Source organism: Ranitomeya imitator, chromosome 6 (genome assembly GCF_032444005.1).
Source record: "Ranitomeya imitator isolate aRanImi1 chromosome 6, aRanImi1.pri, whole genome shotgun sequence".
Lineage (NCBI taxonomy): Eukaryota > Metazoa > Chordata > Amphibia > Anura > Dendrobatidae > Ranitomeya > Ranitomeya imitator.
Window position 1 is genome coordinate 183835377 of NC_091287.1, and position 22791 is coordinate 183858167.

The following is a 22791-nucleotide window of genomic DNA, read 5'->3' on the forward strand; positions in this document are numbered from 1 at the left end:
AGTTAATAAATAACATTTCCCACATGTTTACTTTACATCAGCACAATTTTGGAAACAAAATTTTTTTTTGTTAGGAAGTTATAAGGGTTAAAATTTGACCAGCGATTTGTCATTTTTACAACGAAATTTACAAAACCATTTTTTTTAGGGACCACCTCACATTTGAAGTCAGTTTGAGGGGTCTATATGGCTGAAAATACCCAAAAGTGACACCATTCTAAAAACTGCACCCCTCAAGGTACTCAAAACCACATTCAAGAAGTTTATTAACCCTTCAGGTGCTTCACAGCAGCAGAAGCAACATGGAAAGAAAAAATGAACATTTAACTTTTTAGTCACAAAAATTATCTTTTAGCAACAATTTTTTTATTTTCCCAATGGTAAAAGGAGAAACTGAACCACGAAAGTTGTTGTGCAATTTGTCCTGAGTACGCTGATACCTCATATGTGGGGGTAAACCACTGTTTGGGCGCACGGCAGGGCTTGGAAGGGAAGGAGCGCCATTTGACTTTTTGAATCAAAAATTGGCTCCACTCTTTAGCGGACACCATGTCACGTTTGGAGAGCCCCCGTGTGCCTAAAAATTGGAGCTCCCCCACAAGTGACCCCATTTTGGAAACTAGATGCCCCAAGGAACTTATCTAGATGCATAGTGAGCACTTTGAACCACCAGGTGCTTCACAAATTGATCCGTAAAAATGAAAAAGTACTTTTTTTTCACAAAAAAATTCTTTTAGCCTCAATTTTTTCATTTTCACATGGGCAACAGGATAAAATGGATCCTAAAATGTGTTGGGCAATTTCTCCTGAGTACACCAATACCTCACATGTGGGAGTAAACCACTGTTTGGGCACATGGTAAGGCTCGGAAGGGAAGGAGCGCCATTTGACTTTTTGAATGAAAAATTATTTCCATCGTTAGCGGACACCATGTCGCGTTTGGATAGCTCCTGTGTGCCTAAACATTGGCGCTCCCCCACAAGTGACCCCATTTTGGAAACTAGACCCCCGAAGGAACTTATTTAGATGCCTAGTGAGCACTTTAAACCCTCAGGTGCTTCACAAATTGATCTGTAAAAATGAAAAAGTACTTTTTTTTCACAAAAAAATTCTTTTCGCCTCAATTTTTTCATTTTCACATGGGCAGTAGGATAAAATGGATCATAAAATTTGTTGGGCAATTTCTCCCGAGTACGTCGATACCTCATATGTGGGGGTAAACCACTGTTTGGGCACTCGGCAGGGCTCGGAAGGGAAGGCGCGCCATTTGACTTTTTGAATGGAAAATTAGATCCAATTAATAGCGGACACCATGTCGTGTTTGGAGAGCCCCTGTGTGCCTAAACATTGGAGCTCCCCCACAAGTGACCCCATTTTGGAAACTAGACCCCCCAAGGAACTTATCTAGATGCATATTGAGCACTTTAAACCCCCAGGTGCTTCACAGAAGTTTATAACGCAGAGCCATGAAAATAAAAAATAATTTTTCAATAAGCCTGGAATTTCCTATTTTGCCAAGGATAATAGGAGAAATTGGACCCCAAATATTGTTGTCCAGTTTGTCCTGAGTACGCTGATACCCCATATGTGGGGGTAAACCACTGTTTGGGCGCACGGCAGGGCTCGGAAGGGATGGCACGCCATTTGGCTTTTTAAATGGAAAATTAGCTCCAATCATTAGCGGACACCATGTCACGTTTGGAGAGCCCCTGTGTGCCTAAACATTGGAGATCCCCCAGAAATGACACCATTTTGGAAACTAGACCCCCAAAGGAACTAATCTAGATGTGTGGTGAGGACTTTGAACCCCCAAGTGCTTCACAGAAGTTTATAACGCAGAGCCATGAAAATAAAAAAAAAAAAATTATTTTCTCAAAAATGATTTTTCAGCCTGCAATTTTTTATTTTCCCAAGGGTAACAGGAGAAATTTGACCCCAAAAGTTGTTGTCCAGTTTCTCCTGAGTACGCTGATACCCCATATGTGGGGGTAGATCACTGTTTGGGCACATGCCGGGGCTCGGAAGTGAAGTAGTGACGTTTTGAAATGCAGACTTTGATGGAATGCTCTGTGGGCGTCACGTTGCGTTTGCAGAGCCCCTGATGTGGCTTAACAGTAGAAACCCCCCACAAGTGACCCCATTTTGCAGAGCCGTGAAAATAATAAATACGTTTTCTTTCCTCAAAAATAATTATTTAGCCCAGAATTTTTTATTTTCCCAAGGGTTACAGAAGAAATTGGACCCCAAAAGTTGTTGTCCAGTTTCTCCTGAGTACGATGATACCCCATATGTGGGGGTAAACCACTGTTTGGGCTGATGCCGAGGCTCGGAAGTGAAGTAGTGACGTTTTGAAATGCAGACTTTGATGGAATGCTCTGTGGGCGTCACGTTGCGTTTGCAGAGCCCCTGATGTGGCTTAACAGTAGAAACCCCCCACAAGTGACCCCATTTTGGAAACTAGACCCCGAAAGGAACTTATCTAGATGTGTGGTGAGCACTTTGAACCCCCAAGCGCTTCATAGAAGTTTATAATGCAGAGCCGTGAAAATAATAAATACGTTTTCTTTCCTCAAAAATAATTATTTAGCCCAGAATTTTTTAATTTTCCCAAAAGTAACAGGAGAAATTTGACCCCAATATTTGTTGTCCAGTTTCTCCTGAGTACGGTGATACCCCATATGTGGGGGTAAACTACTGTTTGAGCACATGCCGGGGCTTGGAATTGAAGTAGTGACGTTTTGAAATGCAGACTTTGATGGAATGCTCTGCGGGCGTCACGTTGCGTTTGCAGAGCCCCTGATGTGCCTAAACAGTAGAAACCCCCCACAAGTGACCCCATTTTGGAAACTAGACCCCGAAAGGAACTTATCTAGATGTGTGGTGAGCACTTTGAACCCCCAAGTGCTTCATAGAAGTTTATAATGCAGAGCCGTGAAAATAATAAATACGTTTTCTTTCCTCAAAAATAATTATTTAGCCCAGAATTTTTTATTTTCCCAAGGGTTACAGGAGAAATTGGACCGCAAAAGTTGTTGTCCAGTTTCTCCTGAGTACGCTGATACCCCATGAGTGGGGGTAAACCACTGTTTGGGCACACGTCGGGGCTCAGAAGGGAAGTAGTGACTTTTGAAATGCAGACTTTGATGGAATGGTCTGCAGGTGTCACGTTGCGTTTGCAGAGCCCCTGGTGTGCCTAAACAGTAGAAACCCCCACAAGTGACCCCATTTTAGAAACTAGACCCCCCCAAGGAACTTATCTAGATATGTGGTGAACACTTTGAACCCCCAAGTGCTTCACAGACGTTTACAACGCAGAGCCGTGAAAATAAAAAAAACATTTTTCTTTCCTCAAAAATAATGTTTTAGCAAGCATTTTCTTAGATTCACAAGGGTAACAGGAGAAATTGGACCCCAGTAATTGTTGCGCAGTTTGTCCTGAGTATGCTGGTACCCCATATGTGGGGGTAAACCACTGTTTGGGCACACGTCAGGGCTCGGAAGTGAGGGAGCACCATTTGACTTTTTGAATACGAGATTGGCTGGAATCAATGGTGGCGCCATGTTGCGTTTGGAGACCCCTGATGTGCCTAAACAGTGGTAACCCCTCAATTCTAACTCCAACACTAACCCCCCCACACCCCTAACCCTAATCCCAACTGTAGCCATAACCCTAATCACAACCCTAACCACAACCCTAATTCCAACCCTAACCCTAAGGCTATGTGCCCACGTTGCGGATTCGTGTGAGATATTTCCGCACCATTTTTGAAAAATCCGCGGGTAAAAGGCACTGCGTTTTACCTGCGGATTTTCTGCGGATTTCCAGTGTTTTTTGTGCGGATTTCACCTGCGGATTCCTATTGAGGAACAGGTGTAAAACGCTGCGAAATCCGCACAGAGAATTGACATGCTGCGGAAAATACAACGCAGCGTTTGCGTGCGGTATTTTCCACACCATGGGCACAGCGGATTTGGTTTTTCATATGTTTACATGGTACTGTAAACCTGATGGAACACTGCTGCGAATCCGCAGCGGCCAATCCGCAGCCAAATCCGCACAGTGTGCACATAGCCTAATTCTAAAGGTATGTGCACACGCTGCGGAAAACGCTGCGGATCCGCAGCAGTTTCCCATGAGTTTACAGTTCAATGTAAACCTACGGGAAACAAAAATCGCTGTACACATGCTGCGGAAAAACTGCACGGAAACGCAGCGGTTTACATTCCGCAGCATGTCACTTCTTTGTGCGGATTCCGCAGCGGTTTTACAACTGCTCCAATAGAAAATCGCAGTTGTAAAACCGCAGTGAAATGCGCAGAAAAAAACGCGGTAAATCCGCCATAAATCCGCAGCGGTTTAGCACTGCGGATTTATTAAATCCGCAGCGGAAAAATCCGCAGAGGACCAGAATACGTGTGCACATACCGAAACCCTAACCCTAACCCTACCCCTAACCCTACCCCTAACCCTATCCCTAACCCTACCCCTAACCCTACCCCTAACCCTACCCCTAACCCTAACCCTACCCCTAACCCTAACCCTACTCTAACATTAGTGGAAAAAAAAAATTTCTTTATTTTTTTATTGTCCCTACCTATGGGGGTGACAAAGGGGGGGGGGGTCATTTATTATTTTTTTTATTTTGATCACTGAGATATAATCTATCTCAGTGATCAAAATGCACTTTGGAACGAATCTGCCAGCCGGCAGATTCGGCGGGCGCACTGCGCATGCGCCCGCCATTTTGGAAGATGGCGGCGCCCAGGGAGAAGACGGAAGGGAACCCGGCTGGATCGGTAAGTATGATGGGGTGGGGGGGACCACGGGGGGGATATCGGAGCACGGGGGGGGGGGGGAATCGGAGCGCGGGAGGGGTGGAACGGAGCACGGGGGGCGTGGAACGGAGCACGGGGGGCTGGAATGGAGCACGGGGGGGTGGAACGGAGCACCGGGGGGGTGGATCGGAGTGCAGGGGGGGTGATTGGAGCACGGGGGGGTGATTGGAGCACGGGGGGAGCGGACAAGAGCACGGGGGGGAGCGGAGCACTGGACGGAGGGGAGCCAGAGCAGTGTACCGGCCAGATCGGGGGGCTGGGGGGGCGATCGGTGGGGTGGGGTGGAGGCACATTAGTATTTCCAGCCATGGCCGATGATATTTCAGCATCGGCCATGGCCGGATTGTAATATTTCACCCGTTATAATAGGTGAAATATTACAAATCGCTCTGATTGGCAGTTTCACTTTCAACAGCCAATCAGAGCGATCGTAGCCACGAGGGGGTGAAGCCACCCCCCCTGGGCTAAACTACCACTCCCCCTGTCCCTGCAGATCGGGTGAAATGGGAGTTAACCCTTTCACCCGGCCTGCAGGGACGCGATCTTTCCATGACGCCACATAGGCGTCATGGGTCGGATTGGCACCGACTTTCATGACGCCTACGTGGCGTCATGGGTCGGGAATGGGTTAAGCGTGGATATTTTTAGATTATTTTTAGGGAGCCATGTAACTTTAAGGCTATGTGCACACGATGCAGATTATTTGCGGTTTTTAAGCGTTTTTGCGCTATAAAAACGCTATAAAACCGCAAATAATCTGCATATACATTAAGCATCCCATCATTTATAATGGAATCCGCAATTTCTGTGCACATGATGTGCATTTTTCCGCATGAAAAACGCATTACGGAAAAATAATGAACCTGCTCATTAATTTTGCGTTTTTTTCGCGGATTTCACACTGTCTAATGCATTGGGAAATGTCCGAGAAAAACGCACAAAAAACGCGCAAAAACCGCGTCAAAACCGCGCAAAAAAATGCGCAAAAAAACGCATGCGGATTTCATGCGGAAATCTGGCAGAAATGTCTGGATTTTCACAGGAATTTTCTGCATGAATTCCTGAACGTGTGCACATAGCCTTACAGAACTTCAAACCCAAAATTAACCCCTTCAAGTCGCGGCCCTTTTTCGTTTTTGCGTTTTCATTTTTCACTTCCCTCCTTCCCAGAGCCATAACTTTTTTATTTTTCCGTCAATATGGTCATGTGAGGGCTTATTTTTTGCGGGACGAGTTGTACTTTTGAACGACATCATTGGTTTTACCATGTCTTTTACTAGAAAACGGGAAAAAAATTCCAAGTGCGGTGAAATTGCAAAAAAAGTGCAATCCCACACTTGTTTTTTGTTTGGCTTTTTTGCTAGGTTCATTAAATGCTAAAACTAACCTGCCATTGTGATTCTCTAGGTCATTACGAGTTCACAGACATCTAACATGTCTAGGTTAATAGTTAGCCAGGTGGTGAAAAAAATTCAAAACTTTGCTTAAAAAAATTAAAAAAAGTGCCATTTTCCGATACCCGTAGCGTCTCCATTTTTCGTGATCTGGGGTCGGGTGAGGGCTTATTTTTTGCGTGCCAAGCTGACGTTTTGAATGATACCATTTCGGTGCAGATATGTTCTTTTGATCGCCCGTTATTGCATTTTAATGCAATGTCACGGCGACCAAAAAGACGTAATTCTGTCGTTTCGGATTTTTTTCTCGCTACGCTGTTTAGCGATCAGGTTAATGCTTTTTTTTATTGATAGATCGGGCGATTCTGAACGCGGCGATACCAAATACGTGTAGGTTTTTTTTTTAATTGTTTTATTTAGGATGGGGCGAAAGGGGGGTGATTTAAACTTTTATATTTTTTTATATTTTTTTCATATTTTTAAAAACATTTTTTTTACTTGTGCCATGCTTCAATAGCCTCCATGGGAGGCTAAAAGCTGGCACAACTCGATCGGCTCAGCTACATAGCAGCGATCAACAAATCATTGCTATGTAGCTGAAATGCAGGTGTGCTGTGAGCGCCTACCACAGGGGGGCGCTCACAGCAGGCCGTCATCAGTAACCATAGAGGTGGTATGTGGCAAAAATTTTATTTGGTGGATTGGAGGGGTTATGGTCCAGAGGACAGGTCCTGGGAGCCTGCTGAGCACATTCGAGCTCCGCAGCTCATTGCAGCCTTCGAGCGTAGCGGGGCCCTAGGAGGAGGGTAATGTTAGGTGTCGAGTTCCCACCGCTGCACAGGGGGACTCTCGAACGAAAGATGATTTATCAGCAAGGCGTCTGATATGAGGCATACAGGTATGACAGCTGTCTATAGCCTGCATGTCCATATTAATAGTTTAGATGCAAATGTGGTGACAGAGTCACATTAAACCTTTGTGCTTCATAGCTGCTGCAGGTCTTCACTACTCCTATATTATCACAAATTATTTCCTTCATGTAATTAATATTCATGTGCTTTACGCCTTTTCTATAGGCTGTTTTCTCTGCCTTGCGTGAATAACTTTGTCTCCAGTCCATGAAAATCTGCCAAAGAACCTATTTCCCTCTGTGCTGTTATCTGTAACCCAGAGAAGGGATGGATGGAGCAAAGAGTGTTGTAAGAACCAGGAGCAAGAGCACCGATGTTTCTGTGACACTTTTTGCAAAAGCTAGTAGCAAGATAAAGGATGTACAAACAATCTTCAGCTGGAAATTGCTAGAAATATTTGAATGAAGATAATGCAGTTGCATAACTTTGCTTTTACAGTTGGAAGCAAATGAACAATAACTAAAATGTGTGTGAAGGTGTGCATAGCCTTTTAAAGTAAATCAATTCTTACAATCTAAGACATTATGTTTAGACTAATGCAGACATACCTCCCAACTTCTGAAGAACAGAATGAGGGATAAGTATGTGTGACGCCCCAGGGTCCCGTTCGTCACAGTGGCATTGCTTTCTCCATGGGGAGAGTGATGTCACGCTTGGAAGCAATGAAGGATATCTTTCACCAGGTAATCATTTACATATAACACGTTCACACTCCAGGCCAGAAGGGGGAGCTCTGAACCCAGATTAAGGGGAACTCCCCTATAAATACATTCTGGTATGGAGGGAAAGGGTGATTTCAGGAGTCTGTCAGAGGACAGAGACAAAGGCAGAAGGTCTGAAGGGGCCTGTAGTCAGAGGCACTACAGCTCCAGTATTTTGTGAATGTTTTTCCCAGCAATATGCGCTCTTGAAGGATGATGATGGAACTCGATATTCTGATTCAAGGATGATTTTTATTTCAAACTAAAATACAACCAGTTTCGACTTCTCAGAGTCTTCTTCAGGTATAATGACATTATGCCTGAGGAAGACTCTAAGAAGTCGAAACCGGTTGTATTTTAGTTTGAAATAAAAATCATCCTTGAATCAGAATATCGAGTTCCATCATCATCCTTCAGGAGTGCATATTGCTGGGAAAAACATTCACAAAGTGTTATCGCCTATGAAAGCACTGTTCAGTGCGCTCATCAGTTCCCAGATCTTTTGCAGTAAACTGAGTGGAAAGAGGAATGGAGTGATCCGTGGATTGGATCTATATGCAGTATATCAAGACACCAAAAAGGTGAGTGGATTCGCACATTGGGAAACTAACTACTACACTCAGAAGTCTGCGCTTCCCATTTCTCTCCCTTTAATCCCCTTTTTTTTTTATACAGCTCTAGGATTGAGAGAACTAAGAACGAACAGCTTGTAGAAAGTGTGCAGGAGAAGAAGAGGCACAGGAGAGTGATACCAGTGGAGCAGAGCAGTGAATCGGCTACCTCCCTTGCTGGCGCAGATTCCGGTAGCCAGAAGACCGTGGCCGTGCTGAACTCTAAGTGGCATAGCCTAAACCGGCTGAACAGCTGAACTTCAAGTTACTTGTCCGCCTTTACACCAAGGAGACACAGTGATACTTATAGGGCCCAGGTCGTGATAGAGACCCTGTAAAAAGGCCTGCTTCATCTGTCATACGGGTTGTGTCCTAACCTATATGAGGGACAGAGATGAACTGTGAGGACCTTATTAGAAGCCATAGGCAGTAAGGGACTACACCACCGCACTTTGAGGAAGGCTTTTATCTCCATCTGGTGAAGGGGAATCTGGATTCGCTTCCAAGCCGGCCGGACCCTGCCTGTCCTGTGATCTGGTACCCTGGACTGCGGTTGCCTGAAGCCTTCGGTAAACAAGGTAAAGAGACTGCAAACCTGTGTCCTCATTCCTTACTGCACCATTCACCATCTTCTATCTACACACCGGGAGCTCTGGGGACCTACTTCACCTGTGGGAAGTTATACCATCTAGCTGCCATAACATCACCCCAGAGGACCCCTTTAAGCAGCGTCGGTCCCAACTGACCGAATATCACAGATGGTGTCACGAACATAAACTTTAATCAATATTCCTTTTACATGGGCGCCCAGGGCAATGGACCGGGTTGCCGCACTGCAACCAAATAGGTTGTTGTACTGTGAGGTTTTGGAGCTTTTTTCTTTGTAGGCTTCTATGTGAAGCCTGAAACAAAATGCAAGGAAAAAAATGTTGTGTTTTTAAGCTCACAATCTAAGCTTTTCTGTATTTTTAAAAAGTGTTAAAAATGCGGCTTCACATCTACACCAAAGTCACATCAAATAAGGAGGAAAATGATTAGAAAATGTAGCAATTATGCAATTTTCAGAGAAGATTGTTATTGTGTCATGTAGTGAAGACACTTGCAGAAAACGTGCAGAAAAAAGTAGTAGAAAAAATACAGCATTTACACTACATGTGAAGATGGCCTCAGCGGTACATTTTTATTACATTTCTATGGGTTTAATAGAGAAAAAAATTAATTTACTCCATTTTTTATGCCATTTACTGATCCCCATAAATAATCTGATTTCTGTTTTTTGTGCTGATTGTTACGATTACAGGGACACCATATATGTTTATTATTTTCCGATTTGTGATGTTTATTATTTAAAAAAAAAACACATTAAGATTGACATTATCGTAATTGTTTTTCATTATTTCTTAGTAATTTTATAGGAAGAAAAAAAAACTCTTATTCTTCCTCTAGAATCCAGACATAGAAATGCACTGCTATGTACAATGTATCAGTATAATCTGCATGTGGAGTTAGAGCCTGCAATACAGATCAAGTACACAAAATTCTCCCAATGGCATCACCAGAGCCTGTGGCTCAATTGCTTTAGCTCCTTCCTATAGTGTTGAATGTTGTGGGTTTGGGCACCATGTAGATTAAAAAAAAAATGAAATTTTTCAAATTGCTTTTTATACGTTTTTACAGTTCTAAAGGAACAACAAAAATATGACTTTTTCTTCACCTCTAGTATAGAGGGAACATAGAAATACACTGTTATATACAAAGTTAGAGTGTATCTCTATGTATCTCCATGCCTCGCGAAAGTATTTGGTCCCCTGGAACTTTTCAACCTTTTCCCACATATCATGCTTCAAACATAAAGATACCAAATGTAAATTTTTGGTGAAGAATCAACAACAAGTGGAACACAATTGTGAAGTTGAACAAAATTTATTGGTTATTTTAAATTTTTGTGGAAATGCAAAAAGTGGGACGTGCAATATTATTCTGCCCCTTTAACTTAATACTTTGTTGCACCATCTTTTTGCTGCCATTACAGCTGTAAGACGCTTGGGATGTGTCACTATCAGTTTTGTACATCGAGAGACTGAAATTCTTGCCCATTCTTCCTTGGCAAACAGCTCAAGCTCAGTGAGGTTTGATGGAGATCGTTTGTGAACAGCAGTTTTCAGCACTTTCCACAGATTCTCAATTGGATTGAGGTCTGGACTTTGACTTGGCAATTCTAACACCTGGACACATTTATTTGTGAACCATTCATTGTAGATTTTGCTTTATGTTTGGGATCATTGTCTTGTTGGAAGACAAATCTCCGTCCCAGTCTCAGGTCTCTTGCAGACTTCAACAGGTTTTCTTCAAGAATGATCCTGTATTTGGCTCCATCCATCTTCCCATCAATTTTAACCATCTTCCCTGTCCCTGCTGAAGAAAAGCAGGCCAAAACCATGATGCTGCCACCACCATGTTTGACAGTGGGGATGGTGTGTTCAGGGTGATAAGCTGTGTTGCCTTTACGCCAAGCATATCTTTTGGCATTGTTGCCAAAAATTCGATTTTGGTTTCATCTGACCAGAGCACCTTCTTCCACATGTTTGGTGTGTCTCCCAGGTGGGTTGCTGTAAACTTAAAATGACACTTTTTATGGATATCTTTGAGAAATTGCTTTCTTCTTGCCAGTCTTCCCTAAAGGCCAGATTTGTGCAGTGTACAAGTGATTGTTGTCCTATAGACAGACTGTCCCACCTCCGCTGTAGATCTCTTGCACATTGCTCCTTGGGATGTTTAAAGTTTTGGAAATCATTTTGTATCCAAATCCGGCTTTAAACTTCTCCACAACAGTATCACGGACCTGCCTGTTGTGTTCCTTGGTCTTCATGATGCTCTCTGTGCTTCAAACAGAACCCTGAGACTATCACAGAGCAGGTGCATTTATACGCAGACTTGATTACACACAAGTGGATTATATTTATCATCATTAGGCATTTAGGACAACAGTGGATCATTCAGAGATCCACAATGAACTTCTGGAGTGAGTTTGCTGCACTGAAAGTAAAGGGGCCAAATAATATTGCACGCCCCACTTTTCAGTTTTTGAATATTGTTCAACTTCACAACTGTATTCCACTTGTTTTTGATTTTTCACCAAAAAATTTTAATTTGGTATCTCTATGTTTGAAGCATGATATGTAGGAAAAGGTTGAAAAGTTCCAGGGGGCTGAACACTTTCGCAAGTCACTGTACATGTGTAATTTTCTTCTGGGTTCACTGCCTGCAATACAGCTAAAGATTAACAAATTCTCCTATCCACATCATTGTAGCTAGATATCTGACCTGAGAATGTTGTGTCGCGAATTTGAGACTCAGGAATGTCTGAGAAGAAGGGAATAGTTTAATTTAGCTAATATACAAGCAGAGATGCGGCCCTGTTCGCAAAAGAGAAGCTATGATGAAGACGTCAGAAAGAAAAGAGGTGGTGATCATTACAAGTTGGGACACAGCCCTCACGTGGTGGGACAGTCCTGTTGAATCTGGGAAGGTTGGGAGATTTGAAGAAGCATTGCCCTAAAAGTAGAGTTGATTGTATGCATTAACAGTTATGAGCTTGGTCACTAAAAAAAAAAATAGAACTTTCAGGTATATGATTAGCAAGTACATTTAATCTTTCTTACCCTGATGCTTTTCTGTATCCACTGAGTTCCAAAATTACTATGTATAAAACAGTAACAATAAGAAGTAAAATCATTTTTGGCAATGAAGAAATGCGTAAAAAAATTGCCAACGTTAACGTGCCCACCACACATGACAAAAAAGCATAGTGAGCTGTGTCACATGGGCGTTCCTCCATTGTTTTATTTTCTCCAGTTGGAGACATAATCATAATGGAGCTGCTGGAATTTGCACTCCACGACCAAGGCATGCAGCCAACCTGAAAAGAAAGGTATATAATTAATTAAGACATGTAAAAGCATATAGTACTAGCATGACGTGTACTTACAATTGGTTTATTTTATGCAAAATGGTGTCAGTCAGTTTATAGTATTGATCTATAGCACAAAATAGTAGTCATTCAGGAGAAAATTACATTACTTTTAGATGTAAAAGTCTTAGCAAGTGTCACGATAATATAAATATGCCATAATCTGAGTTTACTTCCAGAAGGTTCCATGGCTTTCCAGAGACATGCAGTGGGCTCTCTCACCCCCCTTTCCAGCTGCATAGGAAATTCTTCTCACTACACACTCTGTGCAACTTGATACCAGCAGTGCAGCAGCCCCACTGAGTAGTTTATGACTTTAATGGGAACCTGTCACCTGAATTTGGCGTGACTGGTTTTGGGTCATATGGGCGGAGTTTTCGGGTGTTTGATTCACCCTTTCCTTACCCGCTGGCTGCATGCTGGCTGCAATATTGGATTGAAGTTCATTCTCTGTCCTCCATAGTACACGCCTGCACAAGGCAAGATTGCTTTGCGCAGGCGTGTACTATGGAGGACAGAGAATGAACTTCAATCCAATATTGCAGACAGCATGCAGCCAACGGGTAAGGAAAGGGTGAATCAAACACCCTAAAACTCCGCCCATATGACCCAAAACCAGTCCCGCCAAATTCAGGTGACAGAGTCCCTTTAAGCTGGCTAAAGGCAGCTGTGGTAACATGAGCTCTTTTGTTCATGTACAAACTTAATAGTAGGGCATAACTTGATCCCAATGAGTGACAGAGATATGAAAGTTACATGTTTGGGATGTGCAACAATAGGGTTACACACAAGTGTGTTTTATTTAAGCGCAGCGCCTAGCAGAAATGGAGAAATGGATTACTACTTAACCGGGTCACATAGCTACCCCACGTTTAGACTTAAATGGAAGCTAACCTCGTGAGAAGACATGCAATATGTTTGTCGTCACTCTACGAGATTCCCAGTGCACACTAAGATGAATATGAGTTTTAATAAAGTTTTGAGTCTCTCTGGAAAGGGGAGTGGAATCCATAGCTCCGCCCACTCAGTATGTCACAACCAGGGGGTATAAGTAAGTGGGAGCTCATTTTTCTCTAGTCTTTGCCCAGGAAGCTAGCTGAGAGACACATCTGTGATGCACTGGGATATATGCTTCCCTCTCTCACCCAGCCACATGGTCAGCCATGATATGAAAGAACTGTAAGTTTATTTTCTTGCATTAATCCATTTTTATTTTGTAATTGTCTTTATATACATAATCGTCTCATTTTGTCATATCTTTTATACTTTTGTAAACACTGCCTACCTTTTGGAGTAAAATATATAAAATTACTAGCTTCGTTTCTCTTTGCTCTATAACGTACTTTTACGTCCTCTGAAGTAAATTATGCTAGTAATTGGGTTGGCTCCTTACCCGTTATTGATTAAGAAATAGGAGCTGGTGGCAGCAGACTGTATTGATCTTGTTGGGTAAAGCTGGCAGTGACGGAACTGGGTTTATAAGTGTATTGCTCGGCTGTGGCTTGGAATAATTATATCACCCCTGCTTCAGTGTGTGCCTCACAGCCAGTACGTAGCAGGCAGCCTTTCTGCCAACTAATTATTCTAGGTGCAGTTGCCTGCCTGACCTGAGAGTAAGGGGGGCGTCAGAGAGCTGCAAGTTCCAAATCGGAACTGGCAAGTGGGATATAAAAAAATCCCCTTGAGAAAAGAAACGGGGCCGGCCAAACAACCCCAGAAAGGCTTATTTTCTATCTATAGATACATTCAAATACTCACCACATATCCTTGTGCCACAGAGTAAATTAATACTACTATGAAAATACATAAAATGGTTCGTATTTGTATTGTTAGGCACCCTGGGAAGCACTGCAAGATAAAATGTGGTTAATTAGTCAATGCCATTTGCAAAAAAAAAAGAAAAAACACAAAAAGCAAAAGATAAAAATAAGCACTATATAGGTGTAATTATTTTATTATGTGCCATGTTTAGCTTCTACAGACTGTAATGCACATGGAAATAATGCAAGATTATTGTTTTTGCACTTCTACTTTTTCTTCCCTTCTTCCAAGAGCCATTATGTTTTTATTTTTCCGCCAGCATAGCTATAAGCTTGGATTCTGTGTAATGAGTTGTAGTTGAATGACTCCATTATTTTACCATAAAAGGCACTGGAAAATAGGGGAAAAATCTAAGTTTTTGGGTTCTGTTTTTTGAATGTTTATTATGCAGTAAATAAATAACATTGCTACACAATTTTCCATGTCAGTACGATTGCAGTGATACCAAACATGTTTTTCTTTTTTAATAAAGGGAACCTGTCACCAAGTTTGTCACATATGAGGTAGAGCCAGTACCTGTAAACCCTGATATACAGCATTCTAATATGCAATATACAGTATATGCCATCCACACAATGTATGTCCAGCACCGTGCTCCTGCACATACGTACCTCTCTCTGCTCTGTCGAGGGCAGAGCAAAGTACTGAAGTGTGCATGCAAAGGAAAATGCCAAAGAGCCCCGATGCATGCGCTCTAAAATACCAGTGACGCCCATCAGACCGGACCGCCTCGTAGGTTAATATAATAAAAAGTGTTTTTCTCTCATACAACTCGGATTGGGGGAAGATATACAGCATATTGGAATGCTGAATATCACACAGCAAGCAGAACGGACGGCACAGCTGCATTACTCCAGGATCAACAAACGGCATCGGCTCTGGGAAATTGGTTGCCATTCCATGTAAAGCATAAAAGCAAATGTCCAATCCCGAAATGAAGTAGCGGAAGGCACTCATCGTCCCAAACTTGTCCTTTTTTTTGGATATCACATTACATCACAGCAGGAAGACAAACAGTGGAAATCGTACTAGACCTGTTTGATTTAATGTGATATCCGAATAAAAGGACAAGTTAGGGATGGTGAGTGCCTTCCGCTACTTCATTTCGGGATTGGAATGCTGCATATGTCAACATGTTCTGTGACCAATATTTGATTTATTTTTCTGCTGAATTTGCTGTGTGAGGGCTTGTTATTTGCTTGGCAGGTCTGTGTTTGTATTACTATCTTTTTGGGGTAGATACAATGTTTTGATCTATTTTTATTGCAATTTTTTAGGGATGCACAGCAACCTAAAAATCGAGATTCTGGCATTTAATTTTTTTCTTCATTATGGTGTGTACTGTTGAGTTTAATTAATTTTATATTTTTAGGGTATGTGCAGACGTTCAGGAATTGGCAGCGCTTTGGACGCAGCACATGTCCACTGTGTCCAAAGCACTGCCAGCTATTGAACACAGGTGAATCCGCATGTGTTCACTGAACCGTGCGGAATCACTGCACGCAATACATTGTATGGGTTAAATTTATCTTGCGGAGGCTCACGTCTCCGCAAGAGAAATAGACATACTGACGTCTGGAGAGAGGCGCCGCATGTCTGTCTCTGCGGGCGTCTGTGCACTATGCTGTAAAATCTGGTCACTGCGGGTTGGGTACTTGAGCAGCGTCCAACCCGCAATGTTTACTGATCGTGTGCACATGCCCAAAAGATACAACTTTTACAGGTGTGGCAATATCAAATATGCTCATGCTTTCTTTTTCTTTATTATAATGGAGAAAAAATGGGAACTTTTGTATTTTTTTCAGATTGTTAACATTTTTTTATTTTTGACTCTTTACATGACTTGAGGCGCCTGGCTGCAATTACCACACAAGGGCCCCTCACAATTGAGCCTCAAGGGGACGACAGAAGCCAGTGCATGCACTGGCAATCGCGCTATTTAAATGTCGATGTCAGAGATTCACAGCGGCATTTAAGTAGTTAAAATTGCAGCAGTCAGAGACTGCTCTGAGATGCCGGCTTTGTATCATAGCCAGAATTTCCCTTGCATGTTGCGGGATGTTGAGGACCCAACATAAACGTCACATTTCAGGATGGAGTAAACAAAATAATATTTAATTTATTTGTAAGCATGTGAAATTTACAGAGCTGCTTAATTAGTTAATATACAAAATTGTCGATTATACTTGGTTATTGGCATTAGTAATTAGATGAAATCAAATAGTTATGCTATATAATATAAGTTCAGTTTAGTTTCTTCTCTATTGTAGATGTTTTTCTAGCCACTTACTTTTAGGGAGTACACAGATTATATTTCACCACTAAAAGGTCAAACATTAAAAGAGAATATTATTAATCTTTCGGGGACATTTACCAGCAACTTCCCAAACTGTAGAAAACACTTTAGATACTTATACCCTTTGTCATGGCCACATATCATAGCTTATACATGTCATAAATATCCACATTTTTCATGTAACATATGGCTACAGTAATGTTATGAATATGTGACTCACATCAATATAATTGCAACAAAGACTAAGTTATACCTACACAGTACCATGAGATAAACGGTTTTGGATGTGCAGCCCTTGTCTTTTTTCTACAGTTACCGGTATATAGCTATAGAAAAATCTTTTTGTGTGCCTAATGGCATGAAACCAGATGGGCCAGCCAGACACTATGCTGAATGGATCAGTAATGCATACTGTGTAATAAATGTGGCACACCCTGCTAGATATGTTAGATGTTCTTCTGTTATGTTAGATGTTCTTCTGTTATGTTAGATGTTCTCCTCTTCTCTTGTTGACTGGCTTACTTTACATCGAAGTTTTGTACTGAAATAACAGTGCACCATATTAATAAATCTTTAAAAGCTGTCCGAGATGCCATAACAAGAGTCTAAAACACATATATACATAAATAAATAAATATATATATATATATATATATATATATATGAATACGTGCTTTAGTTTTATCACTGACAATGTTAGCAGGTTATAGCAGACAGACTCAGAGGACAGCCAACAAGTATAGAATGTGCATCCGGTATGTGTTCATTATGCCTCCCTGTACATCAGATTAGCAACCCCTTCCCACTGTTGCATCCACTGCTGACACTCAGGAAGTGGAAGTCGCTCTAATACTTGTTTTTCTGCTATGTGAGTAAGCAACTTTTTGTTTAAATGTGAAAGCAGTCTTTTCTTCTGGGCCAGGTTTTGTTGGCAACCCTAACCAATATGCCCTCTATTACACACCTGAGGGAATAATAAGCATTGAAGTTGTCTGTCTGAGGCAGTGACCAGGGTCATATGCGAGGGTCGCTATGTGTCTCCCAGGAAGCATATTGAGGCCATGGGAGTACATTGCATTCACAGGCATAGATGTGGTTGCAATGAAGAATAAAAGTTAGTGTTGGCTTGGGCAAGCTATTTAGGAAAACCTGTCAAGGGCTTTTATTTTTTAAACGGATTACAGGAAAGTAGTGGGGAGGTCCGTTTCCTCCCTGGGCTGGGTTTTTCATGTGGCCTATGGCCAGAGGTTCCCTTGTAAGAACCCTTGCAGCAGAGGGTTGGGTGTGTCAGTGTGGGGCTTTTGCAGCGAGCTGAGCAGACGGCTCTGCAAACTCTCAGCCTGTGTGAGGGAACACAGAGCCAAGTAGAGCACACTCCTGGAACTCCACAGCATGATATGGTGGTGCAGATGCCCTTGATAACCAGACGCATTTATGGACTGTCTTGTTTCACGGCTGCGATCCAGAGGTTACTTTGTGCTGTACACTGTGTGAGTTTGGACATTAAACACGTTCTGTTTTGAACTTGGCTGGGTCACTGCCTCATCACTGCAGAGCGTGGACACCGCTGCACTACACTGGAAAGAAAATATTTCCTTAAGTGAAGTGGAAGCTTAAGCTTCTTATATCATGTGGATAAACCTTGAATAAATGAGAGCAAGTGAAGAATCTTTTTAAGGCTAACAATGCCATCCATAATATGCCTTCCTACCCCTCTCCCCCCAAAAAAACAAACAGTATGTTATCACTACAGAAAAATGAGTAAAGTAGAATTTTTAAGGAGTGCGATATGTTAAGGATAACTATATGTGGATTGCATTAGAGGAGACCATGATATCTAAGGTAAAGGGTTTGTAAACCAAAGTCTCCAGGGGAAAGCCAGAGAGTAAAGTATTACTGCTCGTTAACGAAGTTGTCCACTACTTGGACAACGTCTTCTCATACTCCACGTTTGGCCCCGATAAAATAAAAAAAGCTTGTACTTACCTCCCGTGCCAGTGCCATTCCTGCAGTGTTGGCACTTACTCTCCCCAGGGCTCCCTTTCGGTTGATGTGATACATGACCCCAGTGCCCAATCAGCACTGGCGTCACTGTCCCCACCTCCTGTTGAATTTCAACATGAAGAGGAAGTGAGAGAGCAGCTGCAGCCTGGATTTCCTCTTCATGTTTGATTTGTTCGAAGATGGGGTCAATAACGCCTGTGCTGACTGGGCGCTGGGGTCACATACAACAACAACTGAAAGGGAGCCCTGGGGAGAGTGAGTGCCATCACCGCTGGAACAAATGAGGCACATTCATCATGACTGTCTAACTGCTTCAGGCAGCATCAATCTCCTGTGAAGCTCCATTTAAGTGGCATATGTTCCATGGCAAAAAGACAAGCATTTTCCTGATGTCTAGGTATGTGAGGCGATATACGTTAAGTAGCATTCTGACTGTGGACATTTACAGTTCATCACCTGTATGCTTAGAAACAATACCACTCTAATGGATGACTCATTGACAGAAGAACTGTATTTAGGATATTTATTACTTTATTTATTTATATGGCAGCAACATATGCTGTAGCTCTGTTCACAGATAAGTCCCTTTCCCACTGGGGTTCACAATGTAAATTCAAAATGGATCTATTAGCGTGTTTGTTGGCATGTGAGAAGAAACTTAATGTAGACATTGGACTTGTTGGGATTTGTGTCCAGTACTCCAGCACTGAAAGGAAACTTTAACGATAATCCTATGGAGGGACTGTTTGTTTTCTAGAATCTCTAACACAAAAGTTCCGACAATATATTTACCTGCACTCGTGTGACATGTAGGTACATAATACAAGCCACCAGGAAGCATATGCAGAGCACCAGGAGGACAAGGACAATAGTGCTTCTAGTAAAAACAAAAGAAGAGCAGTTATCTGTAAGCATGATAATAATATAGCACATAAAGACCTTCATAGTATCATAGGTTAAGGTTGAAGATACACATAAGTCCATCAAGGTCAGCCTGTAAGCTCATATGTTGATTCAGAGGAAGGAAAAAAAACCCATGGGGCAGGCATTAATAGCTGCATGCATATTAGAGAAATAATTCCTTTTCAACTCCATAAGCAGCAATCAGACTAGTTACCTACATCAATGTCCCATCACAGAATCTAATATCCATAACCTGTAAAGTTATATTTTTTATCAAAGGGATCCAGGTCTTGCTTGTCCTTTTGTAGTGAATCAACCATTACAGCATCATGTGGCAGAGTGTTCCATAGTCTCACTACTCTTACAATAAAGAATTGCCAAATGTGAATATGATTCAATTTACTAATTTCTAGGGTACACCATGACGGTTTGTCATAAGGAACATAAAAATTTACATCTGCAGTGGTCGGACTGAAAAAAAAAAACTAATTTCAGCCGGAAAAACCACACGATTTTAGTAATGTTTGCCAGTGAGGTCAACTGAGATGAAATGTGGTGGACAGCACATCAATGCTGCAGAACTGGCTGTTAATCAGTGTGCCAGAGGGAATTAAAGCACTGTGACTGTAACTACTGCCTACATCGCCTCAATGGCTGGAAGCGGGCAGCTGCAGGGGTAATATACAGTGAGTGAAATACAGCACCTAAAGGACCCCAAAGAACGTATAGGATTTGAAAAGTGTTTGTGGGCAACAATGGGACAAAATCACACCTGAGCAATGTATGCAGTTAGCTTCTCCATATGGGAGGTGTCTTGAAGAGGTCATCACCAATAAAGGCTTAAGTATTAAATACATTTCAGCAAGTGTGTTATATACTTTTTCCCTGTGTCAGTTCTCATTATTACATAACCTAATGTGTGGGCACCTATGGTTTAATGTCTTTGCCTGTGTGGATTGGATGGGTTGTTACCGACATCTGGTGAGAATTTCATGTTAATAGCACCTTTAGAAAAATAATTACTCAGAAAATTGGTGACGTGTTCAATATTTATTTCACACGCTGTAGCTTTATTTTCTCTGAGGTTTTGGAGGAGACAGGTTCACTTTTAATAATGCCCCTTTCAAGTATTGAATTATACTATACAAAACATGCTAATTAGAAAGGATTGTCCTAAATTTTATGCAAGACCATGCGTTCTGTCTTATTTTGTGTTTGAATGAGTGAATCAGGAGAAACCTACTAAAAACTGACTTGGGATAACAATAATAGAGAAGAGCAGAGCAATAAGCTACAATGTATCTACATTAGTAGCAGTAGAAATTGCATGACAGCTCTTAACAAATCACAAAAATCCGTTTTTTGCCTCTTTAGCCAACTATGCTTCCAGAATATTGAGCTTATTCTGCCATTTATTTCAACTTGTAAATATCTGTTTTAAGGTGACAATATATCTTAGCTGTTGGCCAAATGTTAGTCTGGCTGACATTCTTCTCTCCTGACTCTCCAAAACACGTGAGCCCTCGGCTTGTCAATTGTGGGAAGGCAGAAAGCAGCAGCTGACAGACAGGTATCACCGCCGCTTATCTCCTGTGGAAAGAAAAGGATTGGGCATTCGAATTCAAATGGCCTGATACTTCTCTGGCATGTTAGCTGGTTGTCCAATCCTACTGAAATGACTGGTCTAACCATCTTAATGTGTGTGGGGGCTGCTTAGGCTTTTTAGCTCTTATTAACCCTGCTGTTCTGTTAGGTCAAAAATGACCGTTTTTGAAATTCTATAATGTTATAAAAACTCAGCGTGTGATTCTGAGACTTGAGGCTCCCTGACTTTTCGTCATTAGGGGGGTACTCTCTGTGGGAATTTTTTTTTTTTTTAATTTTTGTTTACTTTATTTGGTACAATTTTTTTTACACTTGTACTGTTCGGTCAAAAATGATCGATAGGCCTTTATTCAGCTCTCCAGACAATTTTTGACAAAAATAAAGGTGCTATCACCTCATTTTGAACTATATATTGCATCTACTACTATTTATCAATGTATCTGACTACTTTTGGTCAGAAAAGATTTACACATACCAACATTTTCAAGTTGCGATACAGCCGACGGATTCGCTTCCAGTATAGCTATGCGCAATTTATTTCACTGGTTTTTATTTACCCTGCTGTTCATATAGATCTAGTTCCATTCAGTTGTCAACATTTCATATTGTAAATCATGATTTTCTGATTTTCCATGTGTTTGCTGGTTGTACAGTATTACACTGTGCAATGCTGTCCTAAGCAGAATTCACCTAAAGTGTTGTACTGTGAGCTTTTTCCTGCTGCAGGGTGGTGTCTGCTCTGATCTTATCTGTAGACAGATAACATAGCAGTGTAGAGTTTCAGTTCAGCTGGAGACAACACAGAGTGAGCAGAGGTTCAGACGTCAGAGCTCTGAAGTCCCATTTTTACAGGTATGTTACAGATAAATTATTCTTTTATTCTAAAATTATTCAATATTCTCACTGCTGTGATAAAATGGATGATAGGGGGTTAGCATTAGGGTTGTGTAGACTCAATGTCTGCTTATGAGTACATATTCTCACTGCTGTGATAGAATGGATGATAGGGGGTTAGCATTAGGGTTGTGTAGACTCAATGTCTGCTTATGAGTACATATTCTCACTGCTGTGATAGAATGAGTGCATGCCTCATTTTTGTTTGCGACGCTCCAGCACCATAATCACAGGGCATATCGCAATGTGTGACGGGACGTTATTGTGTGTATTGTTGCGAAATTGTTTTGATTTTTTTTTTCATTCATTGTTTATGGATATATTTTATTTTTTCATTCAACAGTGATGCCTTACAGCATGAGAAGAAGACACTTCACCCAAGCTGAATTGGAGGAGTTTATAAACGACTCCGATACAGACGAGGATGTCCCACCTGAAAATGTCTCCGAAGAGGAGGACAACATTAGTGAGGATGAAGATATTGCCGAGAACTCGGATTCTGAGGGTGAATCTGATGTGGAAACCCCGACAACCGGTCTGACGCAAGAAATCAATTCAAAAAACAAAGATGTCGTTTGGAAATTGCAGCCTCCTGCTCCGACTGGTAGAAGGTCTTCATCAAATGTCATCACAGATACTCCAGGTCCCACTAGATATGCAATTGCTAGAATTGATGACATTCAATCGGCATTCCTATTATTCATAAATATAGCCATGCAAAATATACTTATCCAAATGACAAACATTGAGGGAAAAAAGGTTTATGGCGATAAATGGAAGAACTTCGATGTGACAGCTATGAATGCTTACATCGAGTTACTTCTATTAGCTGGAGTATACAAATC

General features: G+C 41.7%; 1 protein-coding gene across 1 annotated transcript in view; it reads right to left on the bottom strand.

The window, feature by feature from the left end:
- Positions 1-22791, bottom strand: part of ADCY1 (adenylate cyclase 1) — a 614659-nt gene that overhangs the window by 180517 nt on the left and 411351 nt on the right. Inside the window, exons 11-13 of the mRNA XM_069730375.1 lie at positions 19337-19421; positions 14182-14271; positions 12116-12372 (exon numbers count right to left, since the gene is read on the bottom strand). Coding sequence (XP_069586476.1) covers positions 12116-12372; positions 14182-14271; positions 19337-19421 — 432 coding nt within the window. The remainder of the gene's footprint in view (positions 1-12115; positions 12373-14181; positions 14272-19336; positions 19422-22791) is intronic.